The sequence below is a fragment of the Anguilla rostrata genome, chromosome 12 (genome assembly GCF_018555375.3).
Source record: "Anguilla rostrata isolate EN2019 chromosome 12, ASM1855537v3, whole genome shotgun sequence".
Classification (NCBI taxonomy): Eukaryota; Metazoa; Chordata; class Actinopteri; order Anguilliformes; family Anguillidae; genus Anguilla; species Anguilla rostrata.
In genome coordinates this window covers 7,340,584-7,365,467 of record NC_057944.1, presented here as the reverse complement: position 1 = coordinate 7,365,467, position 24,884 = coordinate 7,340,584, and the positions used below count along the sequence as shown (strand labels likewise).

At 47.2% G+C, this 24,884-nt stretch overlaps 4 protein-coding genes across 6 annotated transcripts in view; 3 read left to right on the top strand and 1 right to left on the bottom strand.

Moving 5' to 3' along the window:
* Nucleotides 1-800: 800 nt before the first annotated feature.
* tmem97 (transmembrane protein 97) lies at nt 801-3,250 on the top strand. The gene is made up of 3 exons (XM_064302389.1): nt 801-1,100; nt 1,406-1,550; nt 2,336-3,250. The coding sequence occupies exons 1-3, from the start codon at nt 987-989 to the stop codon at nt 2,596-2,598; spliced, it is 522 nt and encodes a 173-aa protein (XP_064158459.1). The 5' UTR covers nt 801-986; the 3' UTR covers nt 2,599-3,250.
* A 1,374-nt stretch (nt 3,251-4,624) lies between these two features.
* On the bottom strand, nt 4,625-8,127 carry LOC135236174 (intraflagellar transport protein 20 homolog). 3 transcript variants are annotated; one of them, XM_064302393.1, is made up of 5 exons: nt 8,074-8,127; nt 6,736-6,904; nt 5,787-5,872; nt 5,304-5,407; nt 4,625-4,798 (listed from the first exon to the last, which is right to left on the bottom strand). In XM_064302393.1, exons 2-5 carry the CDS (start codon nt 6,860-6,862, stop codon nt 4,717-4,719), a joined length of 399 nt encoding a protein of 132 aa, XP_064158463.1. In that variant the 5' UTR covers nt 6,863-6,904; nt 8,074-8,127; the 3' UTR covers nt 4,625-4,716. The 3 variants fall into 3 exon arrangements, with proteins under 3 accessions (XP_064158463.1, XP_064158462.1, XP_064158460.1); XM_064302392.1 differs by lacking the exon at nt 8,074-8,127 and adding an exon at nt 7,546-7,982; XM_064302390.1 differs by lacking the exon at nt 8,074-8,127 and adding an exon at nt 7,630-7,977.
* An 82-nt stretch (nt 8,128-8,209) lies between these two features.
* Nucleotides 8,210-17,971, top strand: tnfaip1 (tumor necrosis factor, alpha-induced protein 1 (endothelial)). Its single transcript, XM_064302386.1, has 7 exons — nt 8,210-8,367; nt 11,113-11,486; nt 12,029-12,198; nt 12,768-12,851; nt 12,994-13,046; nt 13,553-13,748; nt 16,028-17,971. Exons 2-7 carry the CDS (start codon nt 11,231-11,233, stop codon nt 16,268-16,270), a joined length of 1,002 nt encoding a protein of 333 aa, XP_064158456.1. The 5' UTR covers nt 8,210-8,367; nt 11,113-11,230; the 3' UTR covers nt 16,271-17,971.
* A 768-nt stretch (nt 17,972-18,739) lies between these two features.
* Nucleotides 18,740-24,884, top strand: part of sgsm2 (small G protein signaling modulator 2) — a 52,982-nt gene continuing 46,837 nt past the window's right edge. The window contains exon 1 of the mRNA XM_064303257.1: nt 18,740-19,312. Within this exon, the coding sequence (XP_064159327.1) occupies nt 19,253-19,312 (60 nt within the window). The 5' untranslated portion in view covers nt 18,740-19,252. The remainder of the gene's footprint in view (nt 19,313-24,884) is intronic.

The following is a 24,884-nucleotide window of genomic DNA, read 5'->3' as shown; positions in this document are numbered from 1 at the left end:
GACTTACATAAGCGAAGATAGCTTTGGGTGATAGCCAGGAGTATGGATGTAGGGTTCACAGTAAGGTACTGCAATTTCTTAAAAATAAGCCCTATGGTCTGAAACGAGATTTCTTACACTCATTGCAACCACTGAAGTCCACAGCACAGCCAGCTATTAAAATCCACTGTCATCTTGTCGCGGATAAATATTCTGATGTGCTTTCGGTCTGTAGGCTAACTGTGGTCTGCACGTGTGTGTAGGCTATTGGTGTCGTATCCTTACTGAAATACGTTCTGTTTGCATGCTTCCGTGCAGTTGGTAGTGTTTGGCCATTCAGGTTGTTTTCATACGTTAATTAGAAGATACACTTATACTGCAACTGAACTTGTTCATATTTGTATCTCCAAGGCAAATACGTTGCTTTTGCAGGCGAGCGTGAGATAGTGACATCAGGGCTGCCAAATTCTAAAAATCCAAGATTGCTCATGCTAAATTACGCGAAAACTTGATATGGTTCGCTTTCACGATTTAACACGCAACCAGATTGCGTAATGTGGGGTACTAAGCGACGATACTCGGCTAAAGTTACATTAATTACCACTATTGAAATAGGCCTACGACACCAACGTCTTCTCGACTGCTCGCCGCGTCGCGGAAACTACTTTCTGCAAACGGTCACAATGGTCATCAGACTAACTCATATTTCTCATATAACTCACATACACCTGATCCCAAAGGTTGTCAGAAATGCACCTCCCCCGGACCCGCCTTCAATTCATCAAACGAGTGCTCCGAAGTCCAATGAGAGCAAGGCTACACCACGCTATTCCATGGCACGCCCTGTTTATGCCTACTCTGTCCGTGAAACTCGGTTTGCTACTATATGCTACCGAAGGCTAATCGGAATTGGCTGGTTTTGTTGAGTGTTTCTCGACTCTGAAACGCAATTGCCTAAGATCGCTTTCCGAACCTTACCTCCTTTCCCGAGGACCACTTCGTTCACAATGTGCACTCGTATCTTGGAGCTTATCTTTTTCTTTTATTTTGCCTCACATATCCCAATCACGCTGTTTATTGATCTCCAAGCATTGCTACCGGAACATGTTTATCCGCAACCCGTAAGTAGCGTGACTTTAACAAACTGAAAACAACATAAGCATTTCTGTTGGGCTCGTCTCCACTGAATAAAAGCAAATGTTAATTCAGTATAGACCGTATAATTCAGTTGTGTGTTGTGCGTAATATTTTTTTGGCTAGTGTAGCAAGTTACCCTGGGAACGAACAAACAATGTTAAAGTGATAGCCTTCATAATGAAAACAACGAGCACGCATTTACGTCGCTTGATCTATTCTTTATTGGCATAATTTACACAAATCTGTGGGTGACAGACGTGTATGATAATACCTCTTACATTTCTCGCAGCTGAAAGATTTGTTACACTGGTATGCCGCTGAGTTCAAGGACCCGATGGTGCTGGAGCCCCCGGTTTGGTTCAAGTCATTCATTTTATGCGAGGCACTGGTGCAAATGCCGTTCTTTCCTGTTGCGACATACGCATTCTATAAAGGTCAGTGGTCCACTACCGACGTACAGCAATTAACATTTGCATTAACGACCTTTGGTCCAGGCGAATGGTTAGTGCCATCAGTTAGCCCCCTCGTGTTCTCGCATGGTCAGTCCTCCGCCAGCTAGAGGTCGCGATAGTCTCTCCGTCAAGCACCTTCTCAAACAATTGTCCCATTTTGAACACCAGTCTATTTTCATACGGTCTATGCCACCAGTAGTGCAAGATGTGAGTATTTGCCTCTAATTAAGCCTAGACGATGATTGACAGCAGTATTTACAAGCTACACTCACGTGTTAAATTCAATTCGATTACTTGCTACCATGGATATGGTAGCGTATTCCAAACGTTGTACAGGTGCATGATAGGTTTTTTCAAAGCAGTGAGAAGTACATTAAAAATGGGAGCAATTATATAGTGTTTACCTTGCACAAAAAAATTAATGATTCGTGAAACTGGTCTTCAATTGCGACTTTTAGAGGAATCAGGTGTCTTAGTGCTGGGCTAAAACAAGAAACTGCACCCACACCGGCCCTGTTCAGATAAGATTGATACTTTATTTGGATGCACTTTTCTATTTACTGCTGTGATTGCTCAATCCTGGGGTGCGTCCCAATAGGCCTGCTCCAAAAATGTATCCTCCTTTCCTCCACCGCCACCTAGTCTCCTCCGCGCCCAGGAATATGATCCCTGTGTCCTCCCGGAGGAGACCAGCGAAGCGGCTTCAAACTCGACTCCGCCCCCTCCAACCGCCGAAGGAAGTGACCGTGCACTCTTCCCTCTTTCAGGTGGCTGCAGGTGGATCAGAACGCCCGCCATCATCTACTCCGCCCACGTCGCCACCACCCTAATCCCCATCCTTTCCTACGTCCTGTTCCACGAGTTCCCTGCTACCCCCCACCCGGGACCCCAGACCCTCGAAGAGCGCTTCACACTGATTACCATCTATGCCCCCTACCTGCTGGTACCCTTAATGCTCCTCTTCACCATGCTGTTTAGCCCGGTGTACAATCCTGCCCCGCTGGCCAAGGAGAGCAAGAAGGTCCAGTAAGGACCAAGTAACCTTTACCCGTTTTGGGTGTGAGATCACAAATATATGATTAGAATTTTGCTAATGGAACATTCTGATGATGTAACAATCACTACTGGTAATTGAAGGCAATGGAGTTCTAGAACACTGACTTAGAATAATAAAAATTAAAAAAGACATTCCAGAAAAGCTGCTCTTCGAAGGGATAAGAAGGCACCTCTGAGCTAAGCTGCTAAGTCCCGCTCTAGAAGGGCACAGGGCTGAGGGCCTATGAGGATGTGTGTACACATCCTGCACTGAAGCAGCCTAAGGGTTTAATGTGGAGAAATCAGTACCAGTAAAGTCCTTCTCTCATTAGGCCTGGCCCCACATGCTCATAAAGCACCTCACAGTAGGACTGCTGATCTGGGATCAGTTTGACATTTTAGCTCATAATGGGTGAGCCTAGGACATGGATAGGGGAAATATGATCTTAGATCAGCAGTCCTCCTCAGAGAAATTTCATTTAAGAAGAAAGGGACCTTGGTTTTTGCACAGTCTCACAGGACCAGTAAGAGATTGCTTAGACTTACAGGTACAACACAGTCAGGTCCACCTGTAGAAATATGACACCAGGCATTGGTGTGTTTTCCACGTTTTTTAATAAAATAAAATGTGAAATATTCGTGTGAAATTAACCTGTCCTGAATTTCTTTCCATATATTGCCATACATATTATCTGTTATATGTACAGTGTTGTTGATTCTTGTATTATTTTATGAAATACATTTATGTAGTTAATTTTCTTGTCTGCGTTGTTTATAGGTTATGTACTTTGTGTGTGTATGTATCCGTTTGTGTGCGAGTGTGTGGATGTGTTTGTATGTATGATAAATGCACATTTATATAATGCATGCCTTTAGTGTTTTTTTAACTATAAGCTCCAAGGGTTTTTTAATTTTTATTTGTAGAATATATGTGCGTGTGTGTGGTGTGTGCGAAGGCACGCAAGTGTTTCACTATAAAAGGATACAGATTTCCCTTTTTTGAGCATGAGGTATAGCACATTACTTGTCTCGGCTCATTTTGTTTTGCTCAGCTTCATCAAGGCCTGTGAATAATTTTAGAGAGCGCTGAATATATTTGGAAATGCACGCACACCACCATAAAAAGGTCTATTCTGAAATGGGGAACTGGTCAATGTTTCCTGTAAGTGAAACAGAGGTACAGTATACATCACAGTGCATGCTAATCCAAGTAGAAATGCTTTTGCCCTCTGTTCAGCTGTGCACACCATGGAAGGCTACAAAAGTAAACTCAATTTAATTTCCTGCACCAGCTGTCCACAGGATGAGTAAAATGTTCGATTTTTTAAGATGTTAGTGACACAAATAGTCAGAATTTATTTGGGATGTATTTTGCATCCTCTTCAGAGACAGTGGAACGGACGACACATCAAATGAATCCAGAAAAATTAAGGAGGAGGCTGACTTTGGTTAATAGTCCTACTGGCAAATGTACAAAAAAACCTGGAATCCAGCATGACCAGATGGGAGTCTAACTTGCTTCAAGTCCTTAGAGAATACAGCATGACCCCATGAACGTTAAATATTCAGTATATTTAAAATCATGCATCGGTATTTAAAATACTGATACATGATCGATCAATCAATATATACAGCGCCATGCAACTACTGTATCTTTCATTACAAAATAGAAAATGTAATAAAAGCTATCTATACAGAGTAAAAATATAAATATAGTATATAAATAACACAAATTATTTCATAGATAAATAGATTTTTTTTCTCCATTTTTCTAATTTAACTATTGGTGGGAGAAGATATGCATCCACACGCACAGGATCTAACACAGTCTTGCAGATTTCTCAAAGACCCCATAGAGAGCGATAAGCATCTCCCCTCATGGCTTTCAGAGGCAAGCGCTTATGCTGTGGATGATGCAAAAGTGACCTTTGAACTGTTCAAGGAGTCCATATTCCTGGTGCTCTTTCAGAGTTGTTGGGGGTGGAGCTCTTCGTGTTGCATCCCTTGTTTTTATTGACAGGTGAGTGGTTCCCACGGTACCCTGCCCACCTCCAAAGGTGCCACAGGCTCCGCCCCTGTGCAAGCAGGTCCCGCCTCCCTGCACAGCGCCTCATCACTTCTGCAGAATGAACTGATCGATGAACTCGCTCTGCTCCGCCTCCACCTTGGACAGCGCGTCGTACTCGATCCTGTACCTGCCGGTAATGAAAGAATGACAGACAGACAGGCAGTCACACAGACAGTCATGCATGTCCAAGTGCCCGATACAGACAGGTTGTTGCTTGGCTACACTGTCCGAGCGGCAGTGTAGTATATAAAAAAAAAAAAATGGTAAAATGGACTGCATTTATATAGCGCTTTTATCCAAAGCGCTTTACAATTGATGCCTCTCATTCGCCAGAGCAGTTAGGGGTTAGGGGTTAGGTGTCTTGCTCAAGGACACTTCGACATGCCCAGGGCGGGGTTTGAACCGGCAACCCTCCGACTGCCAGACAATCGGTCTTACCTCCTGAGCTATGTCGCCCCATTATAATGGGTAAGGAACTGGTCTTGTAACCCAAAGGTCCCAGGTTTGATTTGTTGTACCCTTGAGCAAGGTACTTAACCTGCGTTGATTCAGTATGTATCCTGCTATATAAAAGGATGCAGTGTAATTGCTATGTAAAAGTTGTGTTAGTCGCTCTGTAATGGCTGACTGACCTCTCCAGCTGCATCTTCTTCTCAGTGATCAGAGCCTGGAGCTGCTGCTGCTGGCTCTCCCTCTGCTTTGCCACGGATTTCAGCAGGTTCCGCGCTCCTATAGCCTGGGGGGGGGGGGGGGGGCGGCAGGGCACCACACATATGCTCAGCCTATCACAGATAGCCTGAATCAGGGCGTGGCCCCTCAGAAGGGGTTCATGTCCCTTTTTGGTTTCGTTGGGGGGGGGTCCCATTACTGTGCACTCCACACCTCCTTTCCTCCACTCCCCCACTACCACTCGTCTCCCACCTGGAAGTATGTGGAGGAACGGAGGGGAGGAAACTAGTCTGAAGCTGCTTCGCCTATAGTGGGACACTGGAGGGAGGGAGGACACAAAGACCGGTTTCTGGGGCACCGAGGAGACGAGGTGGCAGTGGGGGAAGGGAGGATACATACGAGTATTGGGACACACCCACTGTGTGAGCGCAGGCCACTGGTCCTACCTTCATTTTCTCGGTCTCCGCCTCCTTCGCCAGCTCATCCACCAGGTCAATGAGGTCGCCCACAATCTTCTGGAACTGCCCGATTTCTGTCGACGCAGTACAGAAGTCACCGAGAGCAGGGGCACAGGCACTAAGTAAACGTCTTAAAATGTATTAAAACGAAAACGGGACTGAAGTGAACACCCTCAACGCAAATACGGGGGTAGCTGTGGCATTTAAACTGTGGGTAATTTACTTACTTCTATACTTGAAGTGATACAGGGTTTTCCTGGCTTGGTGTCCCTGATACACTAAGGTTTCCAAAAGTATGTGGACACCCATTCAAATTTGTGGTTTCGGCTACTTTAGCCACACCCATTGCTAACAGGTGCATAAAATTAAGCATAAGCACACAGCCATGCAATCACCATTGACAAACATTGGCAGAAGAACGGGTTGTACTGAACGGCTCAGTGACTTTCAATGTGGCACTGTGATAGGACGCCACCTTTCTAACAAGTCAGTTTGTCAAATGTCTCCCCTGCTACAGCTGCCCAAGTCAACTGTAAGTGCTGTTATTGTGAAGTGGAAAAGTATAGGAGCAACAACAGCTCAGGTCACACAAGCTCACAGAATTGGACTGCCGAGTGCTGAAGCATGTGGCGCATTACATCATCTGTCCTCAGCTGCAACACTCACTACAGAGTTCCAACTCTGGAGCAGTAGAAATGCGTTCTCCGGAGTGAAGAATCATGCTTCACTATCTGGCAGTCTGACATACGAATCTGTGTTTGGCTGAACTGTAAAGTTTGGTGCAGGAGGAATAATGGTCTGCAGCAAGGGGGGGGTTCAACTCCATATTAATGGTTTTCGAATGAGATGTTCATATAGTATGGGTGTGATGTTCAGGTGTCCACATACTTTTGGAAATACGGTGTATGACCATTTTGGTGCCTCAAGCCGCACTCACTGTCCACAAACTCTTTGCATTCCTCCTTCAGCTCAGTGGTCTTCTGGGCCACCTCGGGCTCGAGCACGCGCAGCTTGTTGAGCTCATCAAAATGAAGACAAGCCTCCGCGAGCGGATCTTTCGCCATGGCAACAGGGCTGGTCCCTGGGAAGTGCGTTTAGGAAATCAACTGAAACACACCGAATATCGAGTTATTGTAGCGTTAAATATCTGTATACCCAGTGTACACTTCCTGTTCACTATGAGAACTATTGAGTACTTCGTCCCTGCTTATATCAAATATGAGTCTCAAAAAGATCGTACTGTAATTGTGCAGGGATGGGGTGATCTGGGGTGGTGGGGCCAATGTGAGATCTTTTCATGGGGCTCAAAATCCCTGTCACGGATATTGCACGTGGAACTTTGACAGTGGCACCGGTACAATGACAAATACAAAACGTTCAGTCGAGCAGTACATTTTGCCAATTTCGCAACAAATCCATTGCTAACTAGACAATCTAATGTTAACTGCGAAGTTAGCAAGCTAACACTGACCATTTTCACAAAACTAATAGACTTCACCAACTGTGGTATAGCTAGGCAATCTATCTAGTAATATTATACTACGATAGTACAATCTAATAATATAATATAAAACAGTTCGCTGACGTTGTCTGGCTATAGTTTGCAATATCTCTGATAAAACTAAAGCCAACTAGTCAGCTACCGTTACAATGATGTGGCACCAGAGACCGGTGAGGCACCAAACACCTGGAAATCTGCTAGTTTTCCCGGCAAGGTAACATTAGCTATCTTGCTAACAGGACATACCGTAGCAAACTGGATGGCTGATTCGGTAAACTGGTTATGGCATTACTGTAACGTTAATAGCATGTATATAAGGTATTCACCCACCTTTCTTAAACTAATAAATCGTGAAATGCCAGTATTATCTGCAGGTACTGCTTCCAGTCCTTCCTCGGATTCCTGTTTATGTGGCTGCCAAGGAAACTATAATCTGCTCCCCTCCTTCATCAGCGAAACCATTATGGGGTGCTCACCATTTCATTGTTAAATTATTCTGCTAGTTATTCTCTTGCTTTTAAAAAAAATGCTAAACGTTTATTTGTAGATTGTTCATAGATCACACTATATTTAGAAAATTTAGCGATGTATATATTTTCTGCCCAAGAATGTTTGTTAATGAACTAAACCTTTTTCTCAGGAAAATGGTTGAAACCTGTGTGAGGCTGTACCAAAACCTGTAGAGGGGTATTCCCACAGGAACAGAAAGAGTAACCCTATTTAGTCTAATTCATTTCTTTTAACTGTTCACCTTTTTAATAATAGTCCACATACCTTTTTCAGTTAACATGCCGTTACACAATATAATCAAGCTTATTTGCGTTCTTAACGTGAGAATTTGTTGTTGTCTTGTGGGAATTGTAGTTTGTTAACTTTCTGGAGGCTTTGAATCCCGAACAAGAAGGACTACAAAACCCCGAATTCCTGCTGATCTCTGTGCGCGTTTACTTTCGTGTTAAGTAATGACGTCTGAGTTTTAAGATTGCGTTTGTTAGCAAGTAAACTATATGCATGGTTCTGAAGAATTTCGGATACGTCAATTATAAGCGAGCCATCTTCGTACAGTGGGTAAGTATTGGACATTCTGATTAATTTTAGTATCTTTAGCCAGCTGAGCACGTTAGTCTAGACTCTAGAGAGCTCAGTTATACAAATCTACTTGCTAAACGTGAGTAACGTTATGCCTGTGGGAGTGTGGGTGGTAGCTCGCGGGCAGCTTAGCGATAAATAACTTGCTAGGTAGACGGAATTAACTACCAACCAAACAGTATGATCGTTAAAAGTTGATAAACTTCGTACCCGACTAGTAATGGCAAAACTTTGAATTTCCTGTGGGACGGAGAACTTCTGGACACTTTCCTTCTTTGTTTGGGAGCATTAGCTAGTAGTTTTTCATTCACATTGGCTAGTAATGTTCAGTCAAACTGGCTAACGAAAACGGCATAATTGACTAGCTTTGTTTGGCTCAGCTTTCATATTAGTTTGTAAAATGTCAGACAAGTAATGACATTGCTAGCTAGCAATACAGAGTGAATTTTTATTCATAATGACAGACCTTTCACGTGCATTTTTTATTTAGCGAGTTAATGTTACTTAACTAATAATATATGTAATCATACCATACTAACTTACACTGTAGTCAAATATAACGATAGATCTTCGCGGACATTTAAAGACTAGCGGAGGTCAGTGCTTAGATAATCTCTGCATTCCCATAACCCTTTACGTCGACCGATTAGGTCACATCACATTCTTGTCATATCGGTAAAAAACAAAATGAATTACGGATTGTGAAGCTCAATAAGTTCAGTGTGGTCGCATAGGTAGCTGACTAATCTCATTATCTATCTTTGCTGTCTTCGTTCGTAATCATAGCGAAGTTAGTAAGTTATTCACGTATATCCTCGTTTAGTATCGGTGTATATACCATTATGGAATGCACATGAGCAGCCACAGTGATACCAAAATATAGACTATTAATGACAAGGTCCTGTCCGCTGTGACGTTATAAATGTGTAATGAATGTGCATGTCAATAGTTTTCTTTATCTCTGGAGCAGACGCCTATCGTTGTCAAATCCAAGTCAACACATACCAAATACATTTCTAATTATTCATACGCTTCACCAATTAGACCTCCCAGCTATAAGTTGAATGGTACAATAGGGCTTCGCATTTACTTGATTTGCATCAGATTTTTAAAGGGTCAATCTAGTCTAGTGGCTAAATTTCTTAACAACACTACTAAGCCTGGCCAATTCTGACGGTAGTTTTTAAACTTAACTAAAATGATGCACGTAGTATGTGTTATATCTCATCAAGTCATGACAAGACAGAGATTTTGTTACATTATGCCAGCAATATGAGCTGTTGGGTTTCTTTTGGGTAAAAATAAATAAATAAATTAACTGTAAATACAGTGACAATCATTGTCTCATACTGGCTCCCAACAGAGGAAATGATGACATCTGATTGACATCAGCCTTGTTACCAGGCAACCCCATTTAGGGTTAACAAGCACTATTTTAGTCTTTAATTCTGGAGCAAAAGGCCGCTTGGTTTGTTCAGTGTGATTTAATGTCTGGAACGCAGCCATAAATTAATAAATGACATTATATGAAAACAAAAACAATGTTAGAGCATGTTCCCATGCTATGTGCTGTCCAGAGGGTAATCGCGATGTCCGTTGCTGTTTGGACTGTCTCGTCGTCAGAGGCAACTCCACTACTGAAAATGTCTCCTCGCCTGTGGCATTGAAAAAGCGAGCGTGTTGTGCTTGCAAACATTTTTTATCATTATGAAAGCATTCCACAGGCGTGGTTATGGGATAAATGAAACTGTAACTATTAAAGTGACAATCATGGTGCTTATGAAGCCAAGGATTTTTTTTTTGGGGAAAAAAAAAGAGGTTGAATTGAGTCATCGCCTCCTGCACCGGCCTGCCCCCCTCGGTCCCGCATTCCAGCGGAGTGAACGGAAGCGGAGGAGGCGGTAACCGTGGGCGGGGTTTCCTCTCCATGGTGACGGGGTCCCCGTCGCTCTGGAGGCTCTGCGGAAGGCCAGTGCGGCCGAATGGCCCCCAAGCTGCATGCTGGGAACATTCTTTGTGTGCTTTGTGCTTGGGGGGCTTGGCCTCGATGATCAGGAGTTACTCAGGCCTGTGACTGTTCGGTCCTCCTGGCGCACAGCTGGCTGCAGTCCGCTGAGATAAGAGTGCGGAGAAGGCCCTGGACTCCCAGGGAAATGCAGCCTGTTCTTCCCCCTCATTACATTACATTATAGGCATTTAGCAGACGCTCTTATCCAGAGCGACGTACAACAAGTGCATAGGTTTCATGATGTAGAGGTGCAAAAGAAACACTAGAGTGAAGTAAGGATCGTAGTGCCAGAAGTGACCACATCGATCAGGACTCCAACCCTGTAGAGTAAGCTTGTTCAGCAAGCAAGAATCCTACCAAGTACAAACTAGCACTGGAATCACACCTAATCATACAAAAACAGTCCTGCCAGATACACTAACATAATCAAATTATCCTAGCTAGGTACAGTGAGCTGAACTATAGGCTAGGGAGGGGTGGGGAGAGGTGCAGCCTGAAGAGATGAGTCTTCAGTCTGCGTCCCTCATAATTACAGAATGGGAAATGGCTGCTTATCGTGATTGAGTGGACGAGGCGCTTGCTGCTTTTGATTTGACTTTGCGCAGGCAGAGCCTGAGTTTGGAGAAGTGTGGCCGGGAGGGGCTGAGGCGCGAGGGCGGTGGTCCTCGGGACGTTACCACGGTGACAACCCGGCGGTGTTTTTGCGCCCCCGACAGGTATGAGCGAGGCGGGCTCCAGGAGGCTGTGGTGGTTCCCTTGGTAACAGTCACCACGGCGGAGGACATCAGGCCGTCCGTGTGCAGGGTGGTGATCTACCTGCGGCGGGACGCGGGCATGTCGGGGGAGAGCTGCCTGCGCCCGCCGAGCCCGCCCGCCGGCCACGCCCACCCCGGCGCCAAGGCCGGCGGCCCCCGCGGCGCAGAGGGGGCGGGGCCGGGGCTGGGGCTGGGGGCGGGGCTCGGCGGCAAGTACGTGCGGCTGAACGTGGGCGGGACGCTGTACTACACCACGGTGCAGGTGCTGAGGGGACAGGACACCATGCTCCGCGCCATGTTCAGCGGCAGGATGGAGGTCTTCACCGACAAGGAGGGTGAGCGGGGTGGGGAGGGGATGGTGGGGGGGAGGGGAGGGGCGCAGCTGGGCAGGGCGGGTTCGAGGATGTACGGGGAGGTAAGGGGCGGGGAGGGGAGTGGATGGGACAAAGGTATAATAAAACACATAAACTGTATGTTGCTTTTTAATATTTTTTGGGTAGAGATGAATTGATATGAAATATTGCTTGTTTGCTCAAAATGTCCAGACAAGTCTTTCCCAACCCTGTCGCTGGAGATCTGCTGAAGGTGTCCAACAGCTAAAGAGCTCATCGAGCTGCTAATTGGTAGAGTCAGGATGTGTCAAGTTAGGGTTGAAATGAAAACTTACAGGACGATAGATCTCCAGGAACAGGGTTGAGAACCACTGGTCCGCAGATCTAGATGCAGATGTGGATCTTGGATGAGAGTGAAATGCAAGGTCTTTGCTCAGTGGGACCGCAGAGAGGAGGGTTAAGGGTTAAGGTTAGGTGTTAGGCGTTGGGGTCAGTGTTGCGGTGGGGGGGTTTTAATTCGGCGCGCTCTCCCCCCCCCCCTGCAGGCTGGGTGCTGATCGACCGCTGTGGGAAGCACTTCGGCTCCATCCTGTCCTACCTGCGGGACTCCACAGTCACGCTGCCCAAAACCCGGCAGGGCATCCGGGAGCTGCTGGCCGAGGCCAAGTACTACCTGATCCAGGGCCTGGTGGCCACCTGTCAGAGCGCCCTACAGGTACGCACTGCAGTGGTCTGGGCGATGCAGTCAGCATGCTATTGATAGCAGTCGGAACTGGCACGGTCTGGATTCTGTCTGGATTCTGAGAGCGTGGGGCCAATCCTAGAACAGCGCCTTGGAGAGTTGAGCTAACTAGAGGCCCTGCATTTTAAAACAGGTGTTTTCTACTTGAATGATTGTTAAATGAGGACTTTGTCGCTTAGGTGTACACTGTGTCGCTGTGTTGCATTTCCCCCACAAGCACTCCATCACTATGAGTGACTGCAAGTGTGAAGTCTGTGAATGACTGATGAATTACAGTACTGCCTTCTGTTAGTGATTGTTTGTTGAATGACTGCATTTTTTGAATGATTGTTGAATGACCGTGTTCTGTGAGTAATTGTTTGCAGAATGACTGTTCTGTGAGTGATTTTTTTGTTGTTGAATGTCTCAGTTCTGTGAGTGATTGTTGAATTATTGTGTTCTGGGAGTGATTGTTGGTTGGATGACTGTTCTGTGAGTGATTGTAGAATGACCCTGTTCTGTGAGTGATTGTTTGTTGAATGGCTGCATTCTTTGAACAACAGGACAGCAAGGAGCAGGCACTGTGCATGATTCCAGTTATCACCTCTGCAAAGGAAGAGGAAAGACTCATCCAGACCTGTACCAAGGTGATACTAAACACACCTGCTCTTATAGTAAACTACACACAGTAATACTGTACTCTGAATAGACTGTTCTTATAGTGATCACTTCTGCGTTTTTGTCGAGTTTTGTGTCGCTGATCATGTTTCTTCGTTCTCTGTCTTCCAGCCAGTGGTTAAGCTGCTGTACAATAGAAGCAACAACAAATACTCCTACACCAGGTAAATGAGTAACAAATACTCCTACACCAGGTAAATTAAACAACCAATCAATCATACACCAGGTAAATCAGTAACAAATGCTCCTACACTAGGTAAATCAGTAACAAATGCTCCTACACTAGGTAAATCAGTAACAAATGCTCCTACACTAGGTAAATCAAACAACCAATCTTACACCAGGTAAATCTGTAACAAATACTCCTACACCAGGTAAATCAAACAACCAATCTTACACCAGGTAAATCTGTAACAAATACTCCTACACCAGGCAAATCTGTAATAAATACTCCAGTAACAGGTAAATCTCTCACAAGCACTTCTTCATCAGGTAAATGTGTACATGGGTTCTAGGCTAAGCTGTAAGTATGCATTTGGAGCTGATGATAATATCTATGGTGATATACGCTGCAGGCCATTGGCTGAACAGCACAGCTTTACCAGTTTAGAGTTTTTCTCACATGTTGCCGTCGGCGACGCTGCCCTCCCCCCCCCCCCCGTCCGAACAGCAACTCGGACGACCACCTGCTGAAGAACATGGAGCTGTTCGACAAGCTGTCCCTGAGCTACAGCGGCCGCGTGCTCTTCATCCGCGACGTGATCGGGGACGAGATCTGCTGCTGGTCCTTCTACGGGCAGGGCCGCAAGCTGGCCGAGGTCTGCTGCACCTCCATCGTCTACGCCACCGAGAAGAAGCAGACCAAGGTCGGGCCCCTGCCTAAAAACAAACCCCCCCCTCTCCCCCCTCTCCCCCCTCCCCTTCACACGCGCTCAGAGAGAGCGTTCCGCACCGTCCTGATATACCCCCTAGCCCACCGGATGAAGGCCTGAGCCGGTTTTATTCAGACCTGGTTCAAATACATATTTGTTTTAGATTCAAATACTATTCTGTGCTCCATTGATCTTGCCTGGTGTAATTGAGTCTGCCAATATGACCAGAAGGCTGGGTTTTTGCGGGGCGACATAGCTCAGGAGGTAAGACCGATTGTCTGGCAGTCGGAGGGTTGCCGGTTCAAACCCCGCCCTGGGCGTGTCGAAGTGTCCTTGAGCAAGACACCTAACCCCTAACTGCTCTGGCGAATGAGAGGCATCAATTGTAAAGCGCTTTGGATAAAAGCGCTATATAAATGCAGTCCATTTACCATTTGCGCTTTTTTAAGAGTATTTCATTGGTTCCAATACACCAGACAAGATCAGTAAAGCACAGAAAAGTATTTGAATCCGAACCAAATACATATTTGATCCAGGTCTGGTTCGTAATGAATCGAATCGAATCATTCTGCAGCCTTGTGTGCAAGTCATTTCTGTGACCGTACAGAAGGCCGCTGTGCCGCAGATGAATCGGCTCGGCTCCTCAGCCTGCCTCTCCCGACCTCCGTTTGGCGGGAAGGGAGTCTGATCGTACGCTTTTTTGCGCACACGCGCCCTCTGGTGGTTGAAATGGGCCTCCCTCGCGCTGCCTGACGAAGGAGCTCCGCCCCCAGGCTCCCCTGCTCCACCACGCGTTTTTCCCGCCCTTTCGGGGGCGTCCTACGTTCCTGGCTGATCACGCGAGAACCTTTCTCCGTCGTGGCAGACAGGGAGGTCATATGCTTCAGACCTAACGCTTTACCGTCGACACTGGGTGGACATTTGTTTTTTTGGCTTCACGTTGCAATGTGCATACATTCAAGGCATAAGCAATCGCCACTCGCATCTGAATCTCATTCAGTGTTCAGACCTTGGAATAGCAAGCTAAAATTTACATAACACTGACACGTAAGTCCCAGATTCCATACTGTACGTAGGGGCGACACAGCTCAGGAGGTAAGAGCGGTTGTCTGGCAGTCGGAGGGTTGCCGGTTCGATTCCCCGCCCTGGGCGTGTCGAAGTGTCCCTGAGCAAGACACCCAACCCCTAATTGCTCTGGTGAATGCGAGGCATCAATTGTGAAGCGCTTTGGATAAAAGCGCTATATAAATGCAGTCCATCTACCATTTAGCACGGGTTCGTATTGCACATCTCCTGTAATAAATAGCACATACTGAATACAGTATAAAAAGTAAAGGCGTAAGTTGTTTTTTGTCTATGATACCTTTATTAACCCAAATTCAATATGCTAATTGCATATGGTATTTCTTTAAAACATTCTTGGTTGCCTGGTTTCTTCCAGGTATTCGTTATGTATACCATTTTTTTTCCAACCCTAATTTGTCCACCGGGAGGCAGTGTTTGACCTGAAGGTAAAATTTTGTCGAATATATAGCAGTACAGTAAGTACAGTATTTGGAAGGAATTCTCATTGCTTATGCATAATTTGCAGTTTCAGCCTTCTCAATGAGGTCATATGTATACGTAAACGCAAAATGTAGGCCGATCGGCTTCCTGGCTCGCTTAATTAAATGCCTGTGTCAGTACTGGCCTTGAAAAATCCGTATTGGTCATCCTCTCGTTTGGGACGTCTGGAACAGTTTTACGGTTCATCCCAACAGGATGCCAAATGTTGATTCGGCTTGGTTTAATCAGGCAGGTCTGTTGAGAACTTGTGTTCTCGTGTGCTGTGATGACCAGGCAGATCAAAGTGGGGTTGGGTAATGCAAGGGGTCGTATTGTCCTGCTACTGTCCTGCATATTGTCCTGCAATTAGGACGGAGTGTGGCACAGTGGGTAAGGAACTGCGCTTGTAACCGAAAGGTCGCAGGTTCGATTCCCGGGTAAGGACACTGCCGTCGTACCCTTGAGCAAGGTACTTAACCTGTATTGCTTCAGTATATATCCAGCTGTATAAATGGATACAATGTAAAGTGCTATGTAAAAAGTTGTGTAAGTCGCTCTGGATAAGAGCGTCTGCTAAATGCCTGTAATGTAATGTAATTATGAATTATGCTGCTTAGGTCCGGAATGTATGTCCTCCTGATGAGGGCATCCAAAGATTCCGGTGTTTGCGGTCAACGTTTGAGGTTGGAGTGCCGGTCTGATCTCCGCCTGCCCCCTCCCCCCCGCAGGTGGAATTTCCGGAGGCGCGTATCTACGAGGAGACGCTGAACGCGCTGCTGTACGAGACCCTGCCCGTGCCGGATAACTCCCTCCTGGAGGCCACGCGGCGGCGCCACTGCGGCTCCCACAGCGAGGAGGAGGAGGGCGGGGACCGGGACCGGGACCGAGACCGGGACCGGGACAGAGACCGCGTGCGCCGTATACACGTCAAGAGGTACAGCACCTACGACGACCGGCCCCTGGGACACTGACTGGGAGCTCCGCCCCCCCACCCCCCACCCCCCTGTGCGCTCCCACAACCAGCGCTACCGACTCATCGTTTTTCTTTTTTCTTTCTCTTTTTTTCTTCTCTGTTAAATTTCACCGAAACTAAAGGCGTCAAGGCGATCGCACCGACAAACGAGCCAACGTGCGTTTTTTGGGTTCGTCGGACAAGCGTGCTCAGTTCATTCCAGGGTACACAAATAAAGGAAGCGACCGGAAATGTGCTATTTGCCCTCTGGATAACCCCTCCCCCCCACCCCACCCACCCACCCACCCACCAATACCAGGGCCCTGAGTCACGAAGCAGGATATCACCGCGTAAAGCCCAGAGCGCTCCCAAATCTGGAATGCGGACCAAGGTTAAAAAAGCCGCTCCGGGTTTTACTCTTCGCTCGCTGCAGTCACGCAGCCGGCCCCAGCGATCCTGCTTCGTGACGGAGGCACTCCAGTTTTGGACGGCAGTCAGACAAAAACTTTCGTTACTTAACAGTTGGCGGCTCTGCCTGTACCGCTTTTTGTTGTGTGTGCGTTGGCAGCGGCGTGCCCGCTCGGGCTGTGCCAGCGTGTCGCCACGCGTGGGGCGGGTATAATCGGCGGGTTGCCACGATTCATGTCCCTGCCCTACCAGGAGTGATTTCATGTAACGAAATTTTTTTTTTTTTTTTTAAACCTAAAAAACAACACAGAAACGTGATGTCTGAGTCGTTGTTGGTCACTTTTAATGCTGTTGTTAGCTGTACGTCCTTTTTCTTCGAAAATGAAATGATCAGACTGTTTTTTATAGCACTTTTGTAAAGCTGAACATAAGGAGCTCTGAGATTTGAACATTGTCCGTGTTTTCTGTGGTTCAGCGGTGTGTATATGGCCACGCCCCTTCGTTTCCCGCATTTCTTCATTTTACTTATTTAAAGAACACTAACGTTACTGTTGCTTTTACTCATAACAAATATCGCTTTTTTATCAAGGTTGCTTTCTCTACGGTTTTCTTGTGTGCGGGGCTTAAAGCATCAGTGAGTCGGATTGTCCTGGAAATCATGCTCCTTTGATTTTTTTTTACACAAGGTCTGTGGCCTAAGACAGACCTTCGTCAGTCACCAGTCACCTACTTCATTTAAGTTCTAGCTTCCGTAATTAATTGCATGAACCAATCATGAGTCCTATACTCCTGTCCAATCGGTAACCACTATCGCAAGGGAACTGTCAATCAGTCGCAGTTACCCCGCAGGAAGGAGGAGTTTTGCATACCGTGAGGAGATTGGCTGTCGCCGCGCCACAAGATTTTGTGTGATGTAATGAGGCGGTGAGGGCGATGGGGGAGCGGGAAAGGGTTTCGCCTATTGACGCACGTTCCCGAAGTATCCTTGAGCACTTTTCTGTGTGGCCCTGACGGCGAGTAAAGAATCTGACCAAGAAGACGTACGCGAGACATTGAAGAAAATGCGTCGGTCTTGTACACCATTGGTTTTGACAATGAATGTTGATGCTGTGTGTTTGTGAATGGTATATACCTTTAAGGTTTCATTTTATTTTTATAAAACAATATTAAACCTCATTAAAAAAAATCACAATTTTATTTCATTCTAAAATGCTATGAAGTGCCGCGCGCCTGTAATATGAAATATTTATATCTGTTTTGTATCTGTGTGCCTTTTCCTGCTCTTTTAAATATTAAAGAGTCTATAAAATAAGTTGCTGCAGTGTGGTTTATTGTGTTTGTAGTTACAGCTTTTTTTTTTTTTCTTTTTTTTTTTTTTTAATGAACCGTTGTTTCGGGTGGAACTGAACGATTTATCCATAATCAGATTTTACGGAGGATGCTAGGGCATTGAGAGAACACGAGTTAATAATATTGTTCCACCTTTAGAGATTCCACAGATTGCTGCCTTCTTCTGTTTATGTTTCATTTGCTTAAATTAAACTGTAATAAAACGCTCGCGGCTTCTTCTCCATTATGTTTGCGCATCGGATTCGTACAGTTGCGACGGGTTCATTTAAAATGCCATCCCGCCGTTGTGGACTTTGTGCAAATTCACATCGGCGCCACATGACGGCGCACGAGAGGCCCACGCTGAAAAAAAGGTAATAGCTTGAGGGTAAGTCAGTGCATCACGCTGATGTGACGACATGAATTTATTTTTACTGCAGACTGTCACCACGTTTAGAACTGGGGGAAATGAGCGATATTCTTGGCCCTATTAAACAAATTGGACATCAGTAGATGGTGTGTATATATATATATATATATATATATATATAATATGGTATTCCTGTTTTTGATGGATACTCATTTAAGCCCCCCTTGGTTTACTGAATTATACATGGCAGTGTTCAATCGTTTGGACAATATTAACGCATTGTGAAAATGTACTTGCGTGTATAATTCTTAACTGTGCATATTACTGGGCTTCTCATACTAGGCTACCCCACAGAGCAGAATATTTTCACTTTCATCTCGTAATCGCTGCTCCGGACATATCTGTCATGCTTCGGCGTCCTGTTCCTGTGGGAGTAAGCGGTCAACATGCAGCTTGGGCGTGTTTGTGTGTAACAAAGGCGGTGTAAAACAGTTGAGCGCACTCTGATGCACATACAAGCATTGAAGAACATCAGCAAACTGCAAAATTGCTTTTTTCCCCCGCAAGAAGATGTGTGCTAAAAATAAGCGACTGTCAATGGCGAGATACTTTCAAGCGTGAGGCGCGTGGAGTGATTTAGCCCATTGATCGACAATGGGAAGGAGGCGGATCCGGCTCTAGTGGCGTCATTCTGAGGGATCTGAAGATGGCTCCTCTATACGCGTATCTGGCACACAGCTGCGTCAACGCTCAGCTGTCAGAACACATATTGGTGTGAGTAGGAAGGGTTGAAAGTAGAAATACAACGAGACTGACAGGCAGACCTCCGTCGCTTGAACTCACCTTTGATCAGTGCGACACCGCCGCTCCAGCCGCCGCGCGCACGCCGGAGCCATGGGGTCGACCACGGACCAAGAATTTAAAGATAAATTGCTGTGGAATGTGAAACGGGAGGTAGGTGCATTCGCCTTGAATCGCCTGCCTGACGGGACTGTGGTTTAAACTCCATAAGGAAGGAAGTGTGTCACTCTGTCAGCTGCTAAACCCAGGGTTTCCTCGTAGCCACAGTGGGCTATAAAACGTGACACTCCGGAGTGCGCGTACGCACAGCCCGCTTAATCCAACAAGTATCCAGGTAATTGTGTTAGGGTCACGATACCTCCGTGGATCTGTAGCTTTCACAACGCCGTGTTTGTTACTCGACGTGTGATATAATGGTCGTACTAGCTATTCGTCACATTTGATTATTTACGTTGCACTGCGAGTTTACCTGAGAATCTGGGTGGGGGTACTGCGGCCATTAGTACAACACATTTCCATATGTTTATTGAAGCTGACATATTACCCATGGAAATCGTGGCACGTAGTATAATTTTTCTGTAAGAATGGCGTAAGGCTGGTAACAGAGACGTCGACAGATGCGCCATTGATCCCCCCAATACAGTTGCTTCTGTGTGCGACATTTGTGAATGGGTAAGAAATAATGACTGCATACGTCATTCATATCTAGAGGAAATATGCAAATGTTTTTTAATGCTTGGAATTTACAGTTTAGTGTTCTGTGTTACGCGCGAGGAAACTCTGGTAAACCATGTATTGCTGTTATAATTCACGAGGTCGAACAACAGGTGATAAAGATTCTCCCTGTCGCCGGGCAACTGAGAAAATTCTGACCAGCCCTTCTATCGAAACTAGCTCTTTCTGTTTAAACAGACCAAATCCAGAAATGGAAAACGTGTTGGATAACACGCAACTGCTTTTTATGACCACGGTGTTGCGAGGGGAAATGAAGCATAGAAAATCTCAGTCCTATTTGTTTTGAGCCTATGGACCTTCAGATGACATGTTGCGTGAACGGGAGGCTCTTGAATATATAGCTGCATTTTATTCGGGGCTCTCCAGAATGAAAGAACGCCTACATACGGCAAAGCATTGTAGATGGCTTGGAGCGGTTAATTGCTGTGCATAATCGGTGTGATTATTGTAGTAAATCAGTTGAGAGTGTTGTTTCAGAACAGCACCCCTGAGTACTCTACTCTATAAACGGCGTTTAATTTTTCCCTGGAGAGAGCAATATGTCTCTTGTTTTCACAGCAAAAGTTTGCAACCAGAAATAGAGACATCTTTTTTTGGTAATATAATCCAGGTTTTCACACTCTGCTGGGTGATTCATTTCCATATGAAAAAAGGTAATAAACAAAAATCGATTTGTTTGATTTTCTTTCTACAAAAGAGCAACAGGTAAATGGACATGTCTGGAGGCCGGGCAGGACGACGGCGATGCTCGCGTGGCAGATGTGGGCTCCGGTTGTCATAGATTTGCAGGGTATGCGGTGTGTTTGAACGGTGGCCCAGCGCTCTGCCTTGCGTCGAGACTCCGGGTGCTAAAATCGGCCCAGGGACAGGGAAGACACACAGCCTGTGCTGAGATCTTAAAGAATGCAATTAGGGAGAGACTGATTAAAGCACTGCCAGTTGAGTTGGGATGAAAATAGCTCGGGTTCATTAGTTTAGTCCTTTCTGGTTTAGCATCTTCCCCCCTCCTCTTGTCTCTCTCTCTCCCCCCCTTCCCCTGCCCAACGTGCTCAGACTCCTGGCCCTGCCAGATATATACCCGCAGCTTCATTTTAAGTGTTTGGGTTTGCCTGTAGCTCACTGTAAAATGACATAGAACCAAAGCCAAGAGCGGGACAGCAGAGCTTGGAGAGATAGGGGTGAGGGAGACAGGAGGGATAGGAGTGAGGGGGGGGGGGGGCAGTAGAGATGGGGGTGAGGTGGGGCAACAGAGATAAGGGTGAGGGGGGGCAAGGGAGATGTGGGTGAGGGGGGGCAGGGGAGATGTGGGTGACTTCTTTTAGTAAAAAGCAACAAGCGTCAGTCTGTTGCCCTCGGTCTCTACTGCCTGAGAGGCTGAGAGGAAAGGTAAGTCACATGACCTGAAACGCAGGCACACTGCAGCGTTTAGCCTGGGCTCCTGGCTCCTGTCACTCAGGACAGCCCAGAGCTGACCCGGGGGAAGCCACGCCCACAGGCTGTGGACAAAGCGGCGGCTCTCCCTGCGCCAGGAAGTCCGCTCTCTGTTTGCCTCCTGCAAACTCGCTCCGTTCCCTCTGAGCCTGTTGCTGATTGTGCAAACCGCTCTCCGAGTAGCTGTGATTCGGGGGGGGGGGGGGGGCTGTGCGCTGCTCGTGCTGCTCGTGCTGCTCTTTCGACGGGAGAAGGATCACCGTGAGTCCTGTGAGACTGCCAGCTCGAGGGCTTCCTGTGCATCTGATCTCATGCAACATGTTGACAAGCACCCATTAGCCGGTTAAAAGCAGGAATTTGGTTTATTTGGCCAGTAGAGGTGTTGAGAGGCAGTGGTGATTATGCTCACGGTGTCTCTGTTCTGTGGTCGGGGGGAGTTCAGTTTGAGGCTCCTGCCTCTTTAAGCTCTTGTCAGCCACCTTCGCGTTGCCTGGCAACTGAAAGCATCAGCAGCTACCTAAGAAGTTAAATTGCATCAATTCAGCATTAATACTGCAGCAGGGAGCTGGGAGCAGGGAGCTCTGCAAGCAGGAGAGAGCAGGCGGGAATGGGAGGAACAGGAGGGAACAGGTGGAGCAGGGGAGAGCAGGAGGAACAGGGGAGAGCAGGAGGGAACAGGAGGAGCAGGAGAGAGCAGGAGGAACAAGAGAGAATAGGAGGAACAGGTGAGAGCAGGAGGAACAGGAGAGAGTAGGACAGAACAGGAGGAGCAAGAGAGAGTAGGAGTCAACAGTAGGAGTTGGAGAGAAAAGGAGGAGCAGGAGAAGCAGGAAATAACAGGAGGAGCAGGGTAGAGTAGGAGCAGGTAGGACAGAACAGGAGAGAGCAGGAGGAACAGGTGGAGTAGGAGAGAAGAGGAGGAGCAGGGGAAAGTAGGAGAGAACAGGAGGTGCAGGAGAGAGTAGGAGCAGGTAGGACAGAACAGGAGGAGCAGGAGGAACAGGAGAGAGCAGGAGGAACAGGAGGAGCAGGCAGGAACAGGCTAGAGCAGGAAGAACAGGTGGGGTACGAGAGAAGAGGAGGAGCAGGGGAGAGTAGTAGAGAACAGGAGGTGTAGGAGAGAGTAGGAGAGATTAGGAGACAACAGGAGAACCAGGAGGAGCAGGAGATAGTAGGAGAGATTAGGAGACAACAGGAGAACCAGGAGGAGCAGGAGAGAGTAGGACAGATTAGGAGACAACAGGAGAACAGGAGGTGCAGGAGAGAGTAGGAGAGATTAGGAGACAACAGGAGAACCAGGAGGAGCAGGAGAGAGTAGGAGAGATTAGGAGACAACAGGAGAACCAGGAGGAGCAGGAGATAGTAGGAGGGAAAGCCTGAGCCTTCCTCTCAGCATCAGACCCCCCCCCCTCACATTATAACCTCCCAGTCTTTGTTTGTCTGTTTGTTTGTTTGTTTGTTTGTTTGTCTGTTTGTTTGTTTGTTTGTTTGTCTGTTTGTTTGTTTGTTTGTTTGTCTGTTTGTTTGTTTGTTTGTCTGTTTGTTTGCTTGTTTGCTTGTTTGCCGCCTCTCTTTAGCAGCCCTCCCCTCTGTGGCGGGGGCGCAGGTGTTTAATGCAGCCAGTGTGTGGCGCTGGCGTGGGCTGTTTAATCCACACTGCTCTCAGGAGCACCTGGCTGCTCTCCTCAGGCGCTGGCCAGCCACAGGAGAGGTGGAGGGGTGCGAAAGGTGTGACTGACGCAGTGGGTTCGGTGCGCAGGCGTGCGATGTGCTGGCCTGTGCTCCCTTTGGGGGGAGGCCCACAGGTATTTTTACCCGCGTCCCCGTCGCCTCCTGCGCTCGGACTGGCTGGCAGCGATCGCATCGCCGCGGGGATGAGAGGGAGCTGGGGGGAGGGGAGGTCAGAAGGGGGTGCGGAGGAGGGCGGTGGGCTGTGGGCTGGGGGGGTGTGATATGGGGCACCTGGGGGGCTACAGAGCCAGTGGGGAGATTTCAGTTTCCTCTGTCCTCAGCTCCTTCTGTGTGATCAAACTGTTGCCTTCTACCCTGCATCAGAAGGGCTGCCTCAGTGTATGTGTGTCTGTGTGTGCATGTGTGTGTGCATGTGTGTGTGTGTGTGTGTGTGTAGGTGTGTCTGTGGGTGCGTGTGTGTGCGTGTGTGTGTGTAGGTGTGTCTGTGTGTGTGTGTGTGCATGTGTGTGTGCATGTATGTGTCTGTGTTTAATTGAGTGATTCTGTTGTGTGTGTCTGTTAGGCTGATCTGTGAATGAGTGCGTATGTGTTAAAGTGATTTGTGTGTGTGTGCCTGCACGTGTGTGTGTGCGCGCACGTGTGAGTGTACACATGTCTGTATGTGTGTGTGTGCGTGTGCGCGTGCGCGCACGTGTGCGTGTACACATGTCTGTATGTGTGTGTGTGTGTGTGTGTGTACACGTGTGTGTATGTGTGTGTGCGCTGTATTGTCAGTGACATTTCCAGAGGCAGACTCTCTTTGTTGCTGGGTAATTTGTTCTTGCTCAAAGGTAAATAACGTCGTGCTGGCCTCCTGCCTAACCACCAGGCTACAGACACGCATCCAGCACATCTTCTGATCCATCAGCCTGATTACCCATGGTGCACTGGGGGAAGGGGCCCTGGACTGGTGCAGGAGGGCAACAGGCTTCCGGCTCTGCTACCGGGGTGGAGCTGCGCGGGGGGGTGAACTTTTACTTTCTGACCCTGGGCTTTTTCACCTCCGTAGAGATGTCCTTTCACTACCTGATGCAGTCAGGCACCGTCTGGCCTGTATCAGTGTGGTCCTGCTGCAGGTTTAAATGTGACCTTACAGTGACATCAGGTCTCTGGTTAGCACCTGCAGTTTTTGCCTGCAGCTTTGGACCCGCGACTAGTTTGCTGGATGACTGCGCTGAGTAAAACCCGGAACAGCTCTTTCTACTTCAGTCCATGTTCCAGATTTGGGAGTGTTCTGGGTTTTACTCAGTGCTGTTATCCAGCTAACTCCGTAAGCCTGCTTTTACTCACCGCCCCTAAACCCTAAACCCTCAGGTAGTGGCTGCAGGGTTTGATACTGGGGGGGGAGGGGGGGAGGGGGTGGTTGTGATGTAGGGGCAGCCTGCAAACACCTTGTCTCTCTGGATTTTAGAATCCTCGGACATTTGGCCACTAACGAGAAGTTCTGCCGCTGGTACCTTTAAAACAGATAGTTCCTTCCTGTTTGAAGCTCTGTGTGAGACAGACGATTCCTTCCTGTTTGAAGCTGTGTGTGAAACTGATGTTTCCTTCCTGTTTGAAGCTCTGTGTGAGAGATGGAGACGTTCACTTCCTGTTTTAAGACCTGTTTAGAAAGAGACGTTTCCTTCCTGTTTGAAGCTGTGTGTGAAACTGATGTTTCCTTCCTGTTTGAAGCTGTGTGTGAGACGGACGTTTCCTTCCTGTTTGAAGCTCTGTGTGAGAGATGGAGACGTTCACTTCCTGTTTTAAGACCTGTTTAGAAAGAGGCATTTCCTTCCTGTTTGAAGCTGTGTGTGAAACGGACGTTTCCTTCCTGTTTGAAGCTCTG

Coding starts and splice junctions, on each gene's coding strand:
- tmem97 (XM_064302389.1), top strand. CDS start 987: ATGTGCACTCGTATCTTGGAGCTTATCTTTTTCTTTTATTTTGCCTCA. Junction 1,101..1,405: donor AACATGTTTATCCGCAACCC/GTAAGTAGCGTG, acceptor CATTTCTCGCAG/CTGAAAGATTTGTTACACTG. Junction 1,551..2,335: donor GACATACGCATTCTATAAAG/GTCAGTGGTCCA, acceptor TCCCTCTTTCAG/GTGGCTGCAGGTGGATCAGA.
- LOC135236174 (XM_064302393.1), bottom strand. CDS start 6,862: ATGGCGAAAGATCCGCTCGCGGAGGCTTGTCTTCATTTTGATGAGCTC. Junction 5,873..6,735: donor ATGCAAAGAGTTTGTGGACA/GTGAGTGCGGCT, acceptor CTGCGTCGACAG/AAATCGGGCAGTTCCAGAAG. Junction 4,799..5,303: donor AAGAAGATGCAGCTGGAGAG/GTCAGTCAGCCA, acceptor CATTACCGGCAG/GTACAGGATCGAGTACGACG.
- tnfaip1 (XM_064302386.1), top strand. CDS start 11,231: ATGTCGGGGGAGAGCTGCCTGCGCCCGCCGAGCCCGCCCGCCGGCCAC. Junction 12,199..12,767: donor CCTGTCAGAGCGCCCTACAG/GTACGCACTGCA, acceptor TTTGAACAACAG/GACAGCAAGGAGCAGGCACT. Junction 12,852..12,993: donor TCATCCAGACCTGTACCAAG/GTGATACTAAAC, acceptor TCTGTCTTCCAG/CCAGTGGTTAAGCTGCTGTA.